The 17,175-nt window shown below is 38.8% G+C and overlaps 1 protein-coding gene across 1 annotated transcript; it reads right to left on the bottom strand.

Annotated features, from left to right (window-relative positions):
- Positions 1-14,043, bottom strand: mapk4 (mitogen-activated protein kinase 4). Its single transcript, XM_062998324.1, has 6 exons — positions 14,016-14,043; positions 11,306-11,886; positions 4,716-4,860; positions 3,470-3,631; positions 3,185-3,371; positions 1-2,004 (listed from the first exon to the last, which is right to left on the bottom strand). Exons 2-6 carry the CDS (start codon positions 11,846-11,848, stop codon positions 1,056-1,058), a joined length of 1,986 nt encoding a protein of 661 aa, XP_062854394.1. The 5' UTR covers positions 11,849-11,886; positions 14,016-14,043; the 3' UTR covers positions 1-1,055.
- Positions 14,044-17,175: the final 3,132 nt, after the last annotated feature.

The raw sequence follows: 17,175 nt of genomic DNA, 5'->3' as shown, positions 1-17,175 counted from the left end.
TAAGTGAAAATTGGAAAACAGTCCTGTGTCAAACATCAACCAAAATACTAACGTAAGGAGTACATTTGTATCAAAAGCAGCTTCTATGCAAAGTGTATTTAGTGCCAGTAAAAACAGTCTGAATTTCCTTTGAATACTAGGTGCATTTTATGCATGGAAGAAGCATAAAATTACATATCATTATACAATTGTAAAAAAAGGTTTTAGTCTCTGGATCCCGAAATGTTATGCTACCTTTACTAAAGGAGTTACCAGACCAAAGGTAACTTACCATGGTAACTTTACAACAGTAAAATTTTTAATACGGAAGACTGCATTTTTATGTTACATTTATAGTATGTTGAGGTGTGTGTATGATTAAAATGGGTCTCTGCTAACACTTAAATAATTGATATATAGTGATTACGGTCATATAATGTACATATTGCTGGAAGTTCAATAACGTCACTTAACTCAGAATGCTGTAAAAAAAAAAAAAAAAAAAATAAAGAAGTGAAAGGTGCTTGGGTGGCGCAGCAGTCCATTATGCTTGCCCGGTGGTGCCACCGGCTCTAGAGACACAATTAGCCATGTCAGGGGGAGGGCCACGTCGTGGCCTGACATGCCAATGCAATGCTACGCTACATGGACAAAAGTATTGGGACACCTACACAAGCTTTTATGACATGCCATTCTAAATCTATAGACATTAATATGTCTGTGCATTCCCACCCCCTTTTGTAGCTATAACAGCTTCCACTCTCTTTAGAAGGCTTTCTACTAAATTATAAAGAGAGAGAGAAATACTGTAGAAAGTCTTCCCAGAAGAGTGGAAGCTGTTATATCTGCAAAGGGAGTGGGGGTCAACTCCATATTAATGCCTATTAATTTAGAATTATGTGATTCCTGGTGGCTTCACATTTCAGAAGCTATGTATGAGAGGCACCATCAACCACAATATGGTTTGTGTATTATTTCAAGTAAGTAACACATTCATAAATCTATGCAACCTTGCAGCGGAAGCTCTAAGCAAGCATTCACCCTGTTCAGGGTGTTTCTCTAGTCTGAACGCTGCTCTACCAGGGCGCCTTGTGATAAGCTGGAGCTTTAAGCACCTCTGGTGTTGAACTATGAGTTCTGGAAAGCTTGTGCTCTTGGATCGCAGAAGTACAGTCAGTGTTACCTTCCTCAGAAGCTCCACTTTCTTCACTTTGACTGCACAGTCTCAGTGCTTGTGAGATAAACACATCCAGGTCGAAACGGGGATGCTCCTCTGCCACACTTGATAATGGCAAGACTCGATTGTTGCTTTGGAATCGGGGTGATGAATGTGGAGTAGGAGAAGAGGGAGAGGATGGTAACAGAGAGGGAGGAGAGGAAAAGAAAGAGGCAGGACTCCTCCTGCCAGGATGCTGTAGAAGGTCAGCGGTGCACAGCAGCGAAGGGGTCCGTGTTTGTGTAAAAGAGTGAGGGAGCATGGATGGAGACACAGGTAAAGGAGGAGAGCTTGGAGGGGTAGAAGGCGCCTGAGGTGAACCTGGAGAATAGAGGCCTAGCTGTGTGCTCTCTGCCCAGTTTGAGATCTCCTGGAACAAGTCATTGGGTTCCTCATCATGAACCTGCTCAGCATCACCATCTCTGGTGCACGGGTGGGCGTTGTGCTTCCAGTGGGACAGGTCCAGGATGAGCTTCGGCTCAGAATAGTTCTGAGGCTTTCCTTCTCTCCATGTTATTTTATCCAGGTAGGAAGGAGAACCCACCTTGTAGTCGCAGGATCGCCCACAGTCCATCTCTATGTAGTGGCCACTTAGCCTGTCCATTGGTGAGTGTGAGTGCTCCAGAAAGCGTTCAGCTGAGCTGCTGTGTGAGTGCTTGCGAGGGTCCACCTGAGCTTCCTCGATCAAAGAGGAGAAACCAGCTCGAGGGTCCCTCTGAACCTCATCCTCAGAAGCCTCTCCCAGCTCTGACAGACTCTGCATACAACCACACTGCTCCTGCTGCTTCCAGCACACATCAGAGGAAAGACTGCAGCAGTGAAGAGAAGGCCATTAGTATGTCCTGTAGTCAAAATAACTGGACTTGGATGGGTAATACCATATTTGGAGATTACCATACAAGACAGGTACTACCTACAATGCTCTTCTAACATCAGTATCCTGGTAATAATTCATTTATTTACTTTTACAAACCACTTAATACTGGGCAGGATGGGGCACTAATCCATCAGTCTGTCTCTCTTTCAGAAACAGTGACATCCTCTTGGCGATCAGCCTGATTAACCTCCACCTGTTTATCTCTGAACAGTAAGTAATAGCCTTCACCTCTTATCAGACCATCTGGCTACAGAAAACAAGCAATGAAAGTCTGTGAGATCTAATTAAGGGGAAATTTTATATGCTGCTATATTTAACCAGCCCTCAGTGTCACTGAGCTCAAAGGTCATTTTTGATTCCTTTCTGTTGTCATTCTGACTTTGTGTTACTGCTAACACATTTAGAGGCTTACCACTGTGTTACATCACCCTGCCTGTTAATGGTTTGGAAAGTGAAGATAATTGTTGCAGTTTTGCAGGTGGAATTTTTTTGCCCATTCTTGCTTGTTACGAGACTTCACCTGTTCAACACCTGTTTGCTGTTGTTCAATTCGCCTCTTCATGGTGTACCATACATTTCTGATAAGAGGCAGGTCTAGATTACTGGCAATGTGTCCTTTATTAACATAAAAACAACATAATTTTAGGTATTTTTGCCATCCAGATTCAAAAAACATCAGACGGTGCACAGGCAAGATGTTTCAACATATTGAAATAGGGGGCTGCCATCTGAATGTAAAAGGACTAAAACAAATAGCCTAAATACACTAATTATTCTGTATCCTGCAGTTACAGGTTCTAATCAATCAAACCCTCACTGTGCATCAGCCGTGTTATTAATAATGTCATATCCTATCTGTCATAGAATTGTATTAATAAAATAGAGTTATCCTCATGAGTAAAAACACCAGTTAAGGGTTACTTCAGCTTTTTTTATGCATTTTTCTCCCGATTTTAACACATCCATATTTTCCCAATTGCGTTACGCTTCCTCTCTACTGGAGCTGACCCCTGCCCCAATTGAGGAGAGCGAGACTGATACATGCCCCCTCCAACACATGCAGTTTGAAGCCTGTCTGAATGTAAAATAGGTAAATGAGGTCAGTACCGTACCTGTCCCAGCGGTCAGGTTCGCTCACCAGGTTGTCCTCCAGCTCATCCTCTATACGGAAAGGCTGCAGGGAAACAGGCTCATCCTGAGGACAGGAATATTGCTTCAGAAATGGGTGAGACAATGCAGCTTCTGCTGTTAGCCGATCCATGGGGTTAAAGGTCAGGATTTGCTCCAAAAAGTCTACGGCTAAAAGGGATGAGAGAAAAATACTGTATTAATAACCGTGGGATTCAGGGATACATAATACACTAGACTGACCTGATTAAGATTGGAATTTTACTCACCCTCTTCTTCCACCTCAGGTAGCAGGTCCTGCAGTGATCTCCTGGTTTCCCACCTGTGGTTAACATAGGAGGGCATGACCTTCAGGAGCTCCTGCCGATCCTCCTCTCTTAGCACAGGTACTGTATCCAGGATTAGCTTCATCTGTTCCAGCTCATGAGCACCTACAGCGTGTAACACTGATGTTACTAAATTCAGCTCACATTGAATTATAGAGAAGCACAAACGCTTTTTCTAAATATAGTTATAATTTCAGTAGTTTCCTTTCTGAAAATAAACTTTATAAAAGGTACATCAATTTTACATAAATGCGACATAAATGTGGAATTTACATCAAATTCAAGCAGTTATTTTACACAACAAAAAATACTAAAGATAACTGTATTCATAACTCGGCGCTGTCACCGGTCGGTTGGGTGCCATCTAGCGGGCATAATTGGCAGTGCTTGCAGCAGACACGGTTCTGCTAGGGCGGGATGACCGGACTATGAGGGTGGCGTCTTCAAACGCTGTGTAAGGACCCTGATTAACGGATACAAAGGCGCCTGTGCAGAATGCATGGGTGAAAAAGGGTTCCGCTAAAAGCTGTGTGTGGGTCGGAGGAGGCGTGAGCAGCAATATACCCACCTCAACAGCAGCGGGAGACAAATTAACTACACTAAATTGGGAGAAAATGCATTAAAAAAATTCAAAAACCTTAACAATTTTATATTAATTCCTTATAGTAAGGACGGCAGTGACTCAAACAGAAATTCACTTGTCAACTCTGCATACAAGCATGGCCAAAAAGTGGGAAATTATTAATTAGTGTTTAAATATTATGTTGAAAGAAATTGCTACAACGTTTCCATTTGCGCTACAAAGTGCTCTAAAATCTTGCCAAATTACAAAACACCACACCACTGCAACAAAAATGACTGAACTGATTCAAACCACTTGCCTTTTTGGAAACATTTTTAAAAAAGTGCTCATTTAGCTTTAGTCTTTGTTTTCTTCTGTTTTGTGTTAAAACGGCAGACTACAGAAAATGGGGTTCTACACCCTGTGGGTGTAGCTTGTGCTTTCATCCGCATCTTTTGATATAACGTTCGCCAGATGTGTAAATCATGCCGAAGCCTGCAACATTGTTTACAAATAATTTGCAGTAAGTTTCTGCCTAAAATTGTCCTATTTGAAATCCAGGTAAGCATTCTGACATTAATTGGAAAGCTTTGAACAGACAAGTGTTCCATGAGCATGATAGCTGACCTGCAAACAGCATACGCCCAGTTAGCATCTCGGCCAGAATGCAGCCAGCGGCCCACATGTCGATAGCCTTGGTGTAGTTGTTAGGAGAGAGCAGCAGACGAGGGGAACGATACCATTTGGTGACCATCCCCTCGGATAGGTAGCCCTGTGTGCATACACACAAAAGAGACCACTGCTACCTACTGATGAAACAAACAGATACAATCAGCTTGTGCAGACACATTTATGTAAGGGAGTCTTCATGTCCAAACCACTGGCACACCACTCAGTCTTGGGCACGAAAACACAAAAGGGTTTATTCATGTCAAAAACAGGCAGACATCCCAGTTTCTTAATACCTTGGCAGCCTTAATCACATCAGTAGTTTTATTACCAAAAACGTATGTACAATAATTAAAACAGTTATTACAGATTATTAAAATCCCTTACCTTGGTAATCTGGTACTGTTCTACAAATTCTGGATCCACACAAGAAGGTTTTGGACAGCGATTTCTCAATTCTAAGTAGCACTAAATCCTGGATCGAATACAAATAAAATACTGCTGCAAAGGCATTAAAATATTGGCAGTGGGAGGACACCATGTGCTAAAACTACTAGACTGTTTACAGACACTATCACAGTCATTAATTCATTTATTCATGAATAATTATTTGTCACTACATAATATACAATGAAAGGTTTTTTGAAACATCTTGGAAACAAGAACATATGCTATTGCAGACACATAAACACAAACGGTAAAATAGACAGCTAGCTAGCTAGCTAGCTAGCTAGATAGATAGACAGACAATTGGATAGATAGATAGATAGATAGATAGATAGATAGATAGATAGATAGATAGATAGATAGATAGATAGATAGATAGATAGATAGATAGATAGATAGATAGATAGACAGACAGACAATTGGATAGATAGATAGATAGATAGATAGATAGATAGATAGATAGATAGATAGATAGATAGATAGATAGATAGATAGATCGATCGATCATTGGATAGATAGATAGATAGATAGATAGATAGATAGATAGATAGATAGATAGATAGATAGACAGACAGACAGACAGACAGACAGACAGACAGACAGACAGACAGACAGATAATTGGATAGATAGATAGATAGATAGATAGATAGATAGATAGATAGATAGATAGATAGATAGACACAATTGGATAGATAGATAGATAGATAGATAGATAGATAGATAGATAGATAGATAGATAGATAGATAGACAGACAGATCATTGGATAGACAGATGGATAGATAGTTAGACAGATAGAAAGACAGACAGACAGATAGATAATTAGATAGACAGACAGATAGACAGATAGACAGATAATTGGATAGACAGATAGATAGATAGATAGATAGATAGATAGATAGATAGATAGATAGACAGACAGACAGACAGACAGACAGACAGATAATTGGATAGATAGATAGATAGATAGATAGATAGATAGATAGATAGATAGATAGATAGATAGACAGATCATTGGATAGACAGACAGACAGAGACAGACAGACAGACAGACAGACAGACAGACAGACAGACAGACAGACAGATACAGTGGTGTTCAAAAAAATAGCAGTCCAACACCATTAACTTGATAAATCACTGTTTTTAGTAGAAGTGATATTTCTACATAGCAAAAAATTTACTTGAAAGTGTAGTAGAGTAATGAAAACAAAACAAACCCAACAATTAGGACATGCATGCCGTTCATTCTGAGTAATTGAAGCATTGATTGAAAGGGGGTTGTTCAAAATAATAGCAGTGAGGAGTTCAATTGGTGAAGTCATTCATTCTGCAGAAGAACGGGTGTCAATTTTGGCCCTTATTTAATGTAGGAGGGGGCAAATGTTGCACAGGTTGGTCATAGCACATTTCCTTTTGAAATACTGGGTAAAATGGGTTGTTCCAGACATTGTTCTGATGAACAGCGTACTTTGATTAAAAAGTTGATTGTAGAGGGAAAAACATACAGAGAAGTGCAGCAAATTATTGGCTGCTCAGCTAAAATGCCTTAAAGTGACAACCAAAACCTGAAAGACGCAGAAGGAAGCGTGGAACTACTGTTCGAAGGGATCAAAGAATAGCCAGAATGGCAAAGGTTCAGCCAATGATCACCACCAGAAAGATCAAGGAACATCTGAAGTTACCAGTGAGTACAGAAGATGATTAAGTGAAGCCAATTTACCAGCAAGATCTCCTGCAAAGTCCCGTTGTTAAGATAAAGACGTGTCCTGAATGGGTTCAAATTTGCCAAGGAACCAATTGACTGGTCCAAAGAGAAATGGCTCAACATTTGTGGACTGATGAAAGCAAAATTGTTCTTTTTGGGTCTAGTGGCCGTAGACAGTATATCAGACGACCCTCGAGCACTGAATTCAAGCCAAAGTTCACTGTGAAGACAGTAAAGCATGGTGGTACAAAATGATGATATGGGGATGTTTTTCATACCATGGTGTTACGCCTATTTATCACATACGAGGGATCTTGGATCAATTTAAATATATCAGTCGAAGAAGAAATGTCCTTAAAATGGGTGTTTCAACATGACAATGACCCAAAACATCTTGGTTACAGACAAACAAGATTGAGGTAATAGAGTGACCAGCCCAATCCCCTGACTTCAATCCCAGAGAGAACTTGTGTTCTGACGTCTGAAACACGTTTTTTTGAGGCAAAACCCAAAAATGCAGAAGAACTGTGGAATGTCGTCTAATCATCCTGGACTGGAATACCTGTTCAGAGGTGCCAGAAGTTGGTCGACTCCATGAAACACAGATCTCAGAAACAATTGTTATGCCACTGAATATTAGTTCAGTAATTTAAAGTAAAGTGAAACCTCAAACATTTTTTCATGTTATAGATAAATTTTTTTAGTTTTTAAAGAAAAATGCTGGCACTGCTATTTTTTTGAACAGCCTAATATTCATTTTTCTTAACTTTCTGTAAAGGATTAACACAAACTGGCTACATTTAGTTAATGTTTTGATTTAGAATTGAAAGTGTAGTATTTTCAGTGCATTTGCATTTATGGAAATAAAAGTTATTATAATGATTTTGTGCTTTATTCACTTTTTTAAAGTCACTGCTATTTTTTTGAACTACTGTAGATAAATAGATAGATAGATAGATAGATAGATAGATAGATAGATAGATAGATAGATAGATAGATAGATAATTGGATAGACAGATAGACAGACAGACAGACAGACAGACAGACAGACAGACAGACAGACAGATAATTGGATAGATAGATAGATAGATAGATAGATAGATAGATAGATAGATAGATAGATAGATAGATAGATAGACAGATAGACAGACAGACAGACAGACAGACAGATAATTGGATAGATAGATAGATAGATAGATAGATAGATAGATAGATAGATAGATAGATAGATAGATAGATAGATAGATAGATAGATAGAGGTGTAAAACAGTGTATAGGTGCTACTGGTTTCATATATAAGGTAGACACTCCCTCCCATAGACACAGCAAACTGTTTTTGACTGACACCCAAACAGGTCGATAGCACAGATGTGATTTGAACTCAGGTGCTCTATCTCAGAAGTGGTGGTCTACAGATTTAGACCACTGTGCCGCCTGAGCACCTAAATGTTTTTAAATACTATTTTAATAACATAAAGTAAATGTGATGTTGGTTATGCAATTGGGCAAGCTATCAAAAGCTGGTGTCACATTAAATTGACATTTCAGTAAACACACAGGTTATATTAGGCAAAACAAGACAATTTCTTTTACCTAGGGTTAGGGTAAGGGTAATGCTTTCATTCCTTGTGTCACACATTAAAGAATTAAAGATGCACCCTCTGTTTTCATTTAAAACTATGTCTGACCTTATTATTCTTTTATACAGTTTATTTCTCCAGACTTGTGTGTGATCTGTGCAATCCTCTCTCCTGTGTAGCAACATCTGGATACCCAGGTGCCTGTACCCTGCAGCCATGGGTCCTAAACAAAGATGTGTGTCTCCCCCTCTGAGAGTCTGGAACAAAATTTTCCAGACCACAAACATGAAGAAGCAGCCACTTACAGTAGTGGTGGCAGGACTGGGTAAAATTATCCAAGAACAGAAAATAGCTGTTGCAGATTCATTGACAGAACTACTGAAGGTTTTCATTCTACATCAGAATGACTTATTTATAACTCAGCAAACAGCTTTATCATTCATCTGAGTCTGGTACTCTGGTTTCATGCTGAATCAGTTTCAGTTTCATGCTGAATAGGTTTCAAGTCTAGTCTTTCTGCCTGCTCTGTTCCAAACGAAGCGGAGCCCCTTTTCCTTCCATGATAACTCGCTCTGTCTTGGCCATCTCACACAAATCTCTCTATTCATTCTGGCCTTACAGGCTCTGCTAATATTACACAGTGAGCTCCTGGCAATAATAAAGCAGGACAATGGTGCAGTGACGAGCCGCATTAATCTTTCACATCCTGATCCTGAAACTGTCGAGGTCAAGATTCACACTGATTATTATGAAACCAGGTAGAACATTTGAGAAGACTTCTGAAATGTAGTACAGTCAGTCCACAATGGACATAGTTTTGAGAGTTGTTGTTTTGAATCGGGTCAAAGCAGGGTCATCTGAATATGAAATGGGCAGTAGACAAGCAGGTATCCAAGCACAGCATTGTGAAATTCATACTGGTTTATCTTGGCAGGTAGAGAGAAGCATTATACTCAGTGCACAGTGGGATTCTGTTCCATCAGAAAGTGTGAAAACAAGCTATAATTGAACAAAAAATAGAGTTGTAGCTTAGGTGTATTATTACAGATCAGGTCTGTTTGTCACCTGTCCTGCTTTTCTCGACATTAAAAATGCCACATAAAAGGTTTTTTTTAAGATTATTTGTAACTTTATGATAAATAGTATGAAGATGACTGATTTTTTGCTGGAATGACCATTTACCAAGGTAAAAAAAATCACTGGCAATGAAATCTCTTGGAGTGATTTCCATCCACAACATTTTTAATATTTTAAAGTCAAAATGAAAGTAAGTACAGTATTTAGGTGTGAACTGTGAGCTCTAATTATAAGATTTTATTTTATATAGCAAACTTTTTCTTACATTAAGTTACAAAATGATGTCGCATTGGACACACCAGACTTACACATTCCTACTTGATAAAGGGGGAGAATGACCTGCAATGTGAATCCTGCCAATTACCCATCACGATTAAACACATACTAACTGAGTGCCCTAAATGCCAAAGGGAAAGACAAAAATTCTCCATAGCTGGAACAATAAAATAAATTTTTAACCTTGGAAAAACAGAAAAACTTTTATACTTCATTACAATCATTAAATTAGGAACACACATATAATATCAGAGACTATCGGATACAAAGTACCCACACAAACCTTTCCTGCCATGAATGTAACTCACAGGAGTAAACACAGTGTTAAAAGATAGATAGATAGATAGATAGATAGATAGATAGATAGATAGATAGATAGATAGATAGATAGATAGATAGATAGATAGATAGATAGATAGATAGATAGATAGATAGATAGATAGATAGATAGATAGATAGATAGATAGATAGATAGATAGATGGATGGATGGATGGATGGATGGACAGGCAGGCCAGTCAAGCACTCAAAATCTATGTTTGATTAAAATAACCTTGCCCTATTTCCCTGGATTCCCCGAATCTTTTCACAGTATTATGTATGTTAGATGGTGAAAGACCTAAATTATTTGCTTTATCTTATTGATTCAACAGAATGAACAAATCAGAAATGGGGTTTGAATTAAGGGCCATAACAGAAATGAGTCTGGGACCTTGCGTTATTCTTTACTAACAAGCTGAGCTTGATTTTGTTTTTATTTTAAATAAATATTTAATATTTTAAATATATTTTAAATAAATTAACAAAGCTGTTTTAGCACAGATCAATACATACTCATAAACTACTTTTGTAAACTACAACCTGAAGAAATCTAATGGTTAATGCCTTTTATATTAGCCACATATATTTTTTAAATCAAGCACTCTTATCGGGTTATGTTGTATGTAGTCTGGTGAGCTTCTCAATGTATCTTCAGTATCAATTTTATTTCCTATAGAAATATTTCAACTGTAGTTTTGCAGCAGTGATTAACAAATCTTTTTAATCAAAACTTTGCAGACTCCTTAGCAGCACAACAGAAAATTGTTTGCACTATGATCAGTTTGATCCCTGATAATACCATAGCTATCCATGGCAGGGAGCCCAAAAGAAAATATTTGCCCCATTTTATGGATGGACCAATTTCATGTCTCATAAGTGGGCAAATGTATACTGAAGGGGGCAGTCAATGCTTTTAATAAAGTACTTTAATCTGTTTAATAACAATGACATAAACATAATGGCTTACAAATTATATGCTGGTTTAAAAAAGTTTTTGGGGCAATTCTCTTTTTAATTGATGAACATTTTCCTCTTAACATTCTCATATGGAACCCTGCCTATAAAAGCTTAAGACAGTTCTATCTACTCCATATGCATGACTTTGTATTTTGCAGTACAGAATAATAACTGAAGCAATACATCACCTTGTGCGAATAGTGCGGATCAACGATGCGTGCCATTCCAAAGTCTCCGATCTTCAGCAGTAGCTGATCAGTGTTGATAAAGATGTTAGCTGGCTTCAGGTCACGGTGCAACACGTTGGCTGAGTGAATAAACTTAAGGCCTCGCAGCAGCTGGTAGAAAAGCAGAGTGGCATGGGCCTCAGGTAAAGGCCCCTGCTCCAGAATGTGACTCAGATCTGTTTCCATAAGCTCCTGGACGATGTAGATTTCTGAGACTTGTGTGAGGTCACTGGGTAAAGGTTGGCCGGATGGACCCAAAGCCTCATAAACTCTCACAACGTTTTCGTGTTGGATCCGGCACGTGATCTTCACCTCACGCAGTGCATGTTTAATACTTACAGCATCGTGCAGGACCAGCTTCTTTACAGCAACACGTTGCCCGCTGCGCCTGTCCATGACAGACAGCACCAGGCCAGACGCACCTGTGCCCAGAGGTCGAAGGTCATGGAAATGACTGCCCAGGTCAAAGCCATACCTGAATGGAAAAAAGTTCAGCCTGGCCATGACTCAAAGAAGAGTACCTCAGTACTGCCTGAGAAAGGCTGTCAAAAGAAAACAAAAAATCAGATTATTGTAGTCAGTAACAATGTTGGGCATTAAAATATACAAATTATGCATAGAGCTAGGCATAATTTCTTCACCCCTATTTGCCCTACTGATTTAATGAAAAGGGACCACCATGGGACCACTGCTCACCAGATATTATTTCTTAGCCCAGTGGTAACATGAGCTGGATTATAACATGTTAGTTGCCATAGCACTAGTATGAGTGTATGAAAAACAGCAGGATAGCTGGTATTTTGTAAGCACCTTGATGCAGGGGTGCTTGCACCTTTTTGCATCCTTTTTGACCAGTGACCCTTTTTTTAAAGCCTATACGTTTTTATAACTCTTGCAAAGCCCCGGGACACATATGTATACAAGTTTTTTTTTTATTATTATCTAAATAGTTAATACTTAAAATAAACTAATAGTTTTTGATCCTTTTTCATTATCTGTGACAAGTGTTTCCTTTTATTTGATCTCATTGCACCTGCTTTTTGGTCTTCTCGTAATAATAGTTATTTTAATGTTTGTTCTTTATTTAATGTACACCGATCAGCCATAACATTAAAACCACCTCCTTATTTTTACACTCACTGTCCATTTAATCAGCTCCACTTACCATATAGAAGCACTTTGTAGCTCTACAATTACTGACTGTAGTCCATCTATTTCTCTACATACTTTCTCTACAGGTGGTCAGGACCATCACAGAGCAGGTATTATTTAGGTTGTGGATGATTCTCAGCACTGCAGTGACACTGACATGGTGGTGGTGTGTTAGTGTGTGTTGTGCTGGTATGAGTGGATCAGACACAGCAGCGCTGCTGGAGTTTTTAAATACCGTATCCACTCACTGTCCACTCTATTAGACACTCCTACCTGGTTGGTCCACCTTGTAGATGTAAAGTCAAACGATGTGGATGATCGCTCATCTATTGATGCTGTTTGAGTTGGTCATCTTCTAGACCTTCATCAGTGATCACAGGACGCTGCCCATGGGGCGATGTTGGCTTGAATTATTTTTTTTTTTGGTGGACTATTCTCAGTCCAGCAGTAACAGTGAGGTGTTTAAAAACTCCATCAGCGCTGCTGTGTCTTATCCACTCATACCAGCACAACACACACTAACACACCACCACCATGTCAGTGTCACTGCAGTGCTGAGAATGATCCACCACCCAAATAATACCTGCTCTGTGGTGGTCCTGTGGGGGTCCTGACCATTGAAGAACAGCATAAAAGGGGCTAACAAAGCATGCAGAGAAACAGATGGACTACAGTCAGTAATTGTAGAACTACAAAGTGCTATATACGTATGGTAAGTGGAGCTGATAAAATGGACAGTGAGTGTAGAAACAAGGAGGTGGTTTTAATGTTATGGCTGATCAGTGTATAATAAAAAATTAGGAGGAACTAATGAATTACATTGCATTCAATTACAGAAACACTAGTATCATATAATATAAGTGTTTATTGTTTTTGTAATTAAATGTTATATAAATTGCATGGTTAAATAACACATTACAAATCAGATAAAATGAATTTCTCTCAGTTTTAAATAGCAGTTTTTGAAGCTTGATATTATCTAAGTACAATGTATTTATTTTAATCCCATTTTCACCAATTTAGCTGTCACTCCAGTAGGACTCTCCATCACTTATCAGCAACCAATCAGTAATAACTTATGTTTCTAAGGCTAATTACTGAAATATAATAATATAAACTCTTTATATAATATTACATTACAACAATTATAAAGTTAAACATCTACAAAAATGTGATTCAGGGTGTATTCCAGTGTTTCTGCTTGGCCCTGGACCCATCACAACCCTGACAGCTAGTGAAAATGAATGAATTTTCCCCTGAGTCTATATCAAAGCCCAATGGGAACACAATAGTGCCTGTGTACAGGGAAACTGGTTTCATAGTAACATCCCACAGCCAGTCATAGCCTGATACAAACGTGTCACTTAAATTAAGTTAAACTCTAAGAGAAGGTCTAAGTTGTTCATGTTGTTGTAGCTGCACATTATTTTAAATATGATGCTCATGAGGCTCATGCAAGTACTGATCTGATTAAGAAGACCTGCTGTAATCAGTCTGCAATCTAAGAAACTCTACCTACCGTCTCTGGCTCAGAGCTGGTCTTTCACCTTCATGCTTGCAGCTATCTGCCTATTTCTGTGCATTCCCTACAGAGGCAGGAAAAAGAGAGATTATTAACCACCTGAATTAAAACATATGCTCACTGAGGTACAGCTATAGGTACAGCTGTCTGGTGCATACATTCATTAATTATTGTAAAAGCTACACCTACTGTAACAAATGTATTTTGAGGGTATACAGTTACTGACTGTATACCATGAAATGCTTTGTACTTTGTCAGCATTAGCGTATGGGATACTGCAATGTATCAGGTGTAGCAGTGTTGTTGGGATTTTTAAACATCTCATTGTCAATGCTGGGAGGAGAATTGTATAATATTTTATTATATTTATAAAGCCAACAGACTAATGTTATAAAAAAGGACAACTAATGAAAGACTAGAGAAAGATTAGGATACATTGTGCATGATAACATGATAATGATAATTAAATAGTTCCAGTCTCTGTACACTAACAGGGTCCTGACCATTGACAAACAGAGTAAAAGGAGGTTTAAAAAGTATGTAGAGAAACAGATGGACTACAGTCAGTAATTGTAGAACTACAAAGTGCTTTTATATGGTAAGTGGAGCTGATACAATGGGCAGTGTGTGTAGAAACAAGAAGGTGGTTTTAATGTTATGGCTGATCGGTGTAGATGTCTCTTAAAGGTGCAGATCAGTTTGTGACTTTAACTGTATGTGTTAGGTGTGCCTTTTGAATGACCAGTAGTGTAAGTCTAAGGTAGATGTATGCAATAAATTGCCATCTATAAACAGATGATCCTTGTTAAAGTGTATTTTATCAAAGATGATCTGCCCATACAAATAAACACTAGGCCAAATTCACATCCACAAAAGTGGTAGTGAGACTGAATGTGGAGGCACAGTGCAGAGACCCCACACAGCTCTGCTGCATTCTCTTCAGCTAACTTTATTAATAATGCAGAATGCTGTGGCGCTGAGTAATGCTGCTCCACACTGAGAGATCTGTGCTGCAGTACGAATACAAACATACGAGTTTCTTCTAGTAATAAGAACATATTACAGTGGTACCTTGAAACTCAATGTCAGTTGGTTCTGGAAGTGGTGTTGAGTTTAAAAGCCATTGAGTTTCAAGGTATTTTTTTCCCATAAGGATGTATAGAAAACCTGTTAATGTGTTCCATGGTCCTGTGGAACTGCATATATTTTAGGCCTATGTAAAACAATGGGGTGTTTATGGCACTTATACACTGAAAATAACACAGTGTTATATATGTGTATGTTTCTATTAAGTTTCTTTTTTTTTTACGCTAAGCATTTTTGACTCGAAAAAAGCTAATTCTTACAATTTCTCAGGACCCCGAGCTATAACACAAGTTTAAAAGTGAAACAGGAGAAAAATCCAGTTAAACACAGATACATGTGGAGCTTTCAGAGTAAATTTGACAGTTATTCCACACAAATGCAGATTCATCTCATATTCGCACTTTGATGACGTCCTACTGCACCGATCCAGCCAAGTGCCGAACAAAGCAGCTGTTCATTGGTAACTTGAAAATAAATAAATAAATAAATGAAAAGCTGAACACGTCGAGTTTAAGGGAAACATTACGTTTAAGGGTACAAATTTCTCCACGAAGGGCGATGAGTTTCAAAGATTTTGATTTTAAGGGACGTTGAATTACAAGCTACCACTGTATTCTTATTAATCCGTACAGCATGTAGAAAAGCATTGTGATAGATCACAGTGACTAGGTATTTAAGATAAGTAGAAGCATGATGAGATGCAGGTACAGTAGGAATTCAACGCCTCTGTCATCGGGGCAGCACGGTGGCTCAGTGGGTAGCACGGTCACCTCACAAGAAGGTCCTGGGTTCGATCCCAAGGTGGGGTGGTCTGGGTCCTTTCTGTGTGGAGTTCTCCCGTGTCTGCGCGGGTTTCCTCTGTGAGCTCTGGTTTCCTCCCACACTCCAAAGACATGCAAGCAAGGTGAATTGAAGATACAAAATTGTCCATGACTGTGTTTGACATTAAACTTGTGAACTGATGAACTGATGAATCTTGTGTAATGAGTAACTACCTGTCATATCATGAATGTAACCAAAGTGTGTAAAACATTACATTAAAATCCTAATAAATGCATATTATTGTTACAGGTTTTATTATCATTATAAATGCTACTTCTACTACTACTAGGAAAGGCGGCACGGTGGCTAAGTGGGTAGCACTGTCGCCTCACAGCAAGAAGGTCCCAGGTGGGGCGGTCCGGGTCCTTTCTGTGTGGAGTTTGCATGTTCTTCCCGTGCATGTTCTTCCCCTTTCCTCCGGGAGCTCCGGTTTCCTCCCACAGTCCAAAGATGTGCAAGTGAGGTGACTTGGAGATATAAAATTGTTTATGACTGTGTTTGACATTAAACTTGTGAACTGATAAATCTTGTGTAACGAGTAACTACCGTATCTGTCATGAATGTAACCAAAGTGTGTCAAACATTAAAATCCCTAATAAATACATATTATAGTTATTGTTTTTATTATCATTGTTAATACTACTTTTACTACTACTAGGAAAGCATTGTGATGGATCACAGTGACTAGGTATTTAAGATCATTAGAAGCATAAGAAAGAAGCTAGAACAATGATAGGATGCAGGTACAGTAGGAACTCGTCGTCTCTGTCATTGGAGCAGCACGATGGCTCACAACATCCTGGGTTCGATCCCCAGGTGGGGCGGTCTGGGTCTTTTCTGTGTGGAGTTCTTCTCGTGTCTGCGTGGGTTTCCTCCCACAGTCCAAAGACATGCAAGCAAGTTGAATTGAAGATACAAAATTGTCCATGACTGTGTTTGATATTAAACTTGTGAACTGATGAATCTTGTGTAATGAGTAACTACCTGTCATAGCATGAATGTAACCAAAGTGTGTAAAACATTATATATGATTATTGTTATTGTTTTATTATCATTATTAATACTGCTTTTACTACCACTAGGAAAGCACTGTGATGGATCAGTGACAGTGACTAGGTATTGAAGATAAGTAGAAGCATAAGAAGAAGCTAGAACAATGATAGGATGCAGGTACAGTAGGAACTCGTCGCCTCTGTCGTTGCCACACAATCGCAGGCTGTTGCCCGTTCCTTTGTGTGTGTGTGTGTGT

This window comes from Trichomycterus rosablanca, chromosome 7, assembly GCF_030014385.1.
Source record: "Trichomycterus rosablanca isolate fTriRos1 chromosome 7, fTriRos1.hap1, whole genome shotgun sequence".
NCBI lineage: Eukaryota > Metazoa > Chordata > Actinopteri > Siluriformes > Trichomycteridae > Trichomycterus > Trichomycterus rosablanca.
Note: the sequence above shows the minus strand (reverse complement) of the source record. Positions and strands in the feature narration are given on the sequence as shown.

What these genes read in the sequence shown, in the direction of transcription:
- mapk4 (XM_062998324.1), bottom strand. Translation starts at nt 11,848, where the DNA reads ATGGCCAGGCTGAACTTTTTTCCATTCAGGTATGGCTTTGACCTGGGC. An exon ending in ATCCGCACTATTCGCACAAG is followed by an intron (nt 4,861 to 11,305) that starts GTGATGTATTGC and finishes GTATGCACACAG; the next exon opens with GGCTACCTATCCGAGGGGAT. An exon ending in TGGGCGTATGCTGTTTGCAG is followed by an intron (nt 3,632 to 4,715) that starts GTCAGCTATCAT and finishes TACACGCTGTAG; the next exon opens with GTGCTCATGAGCTGGAACAG.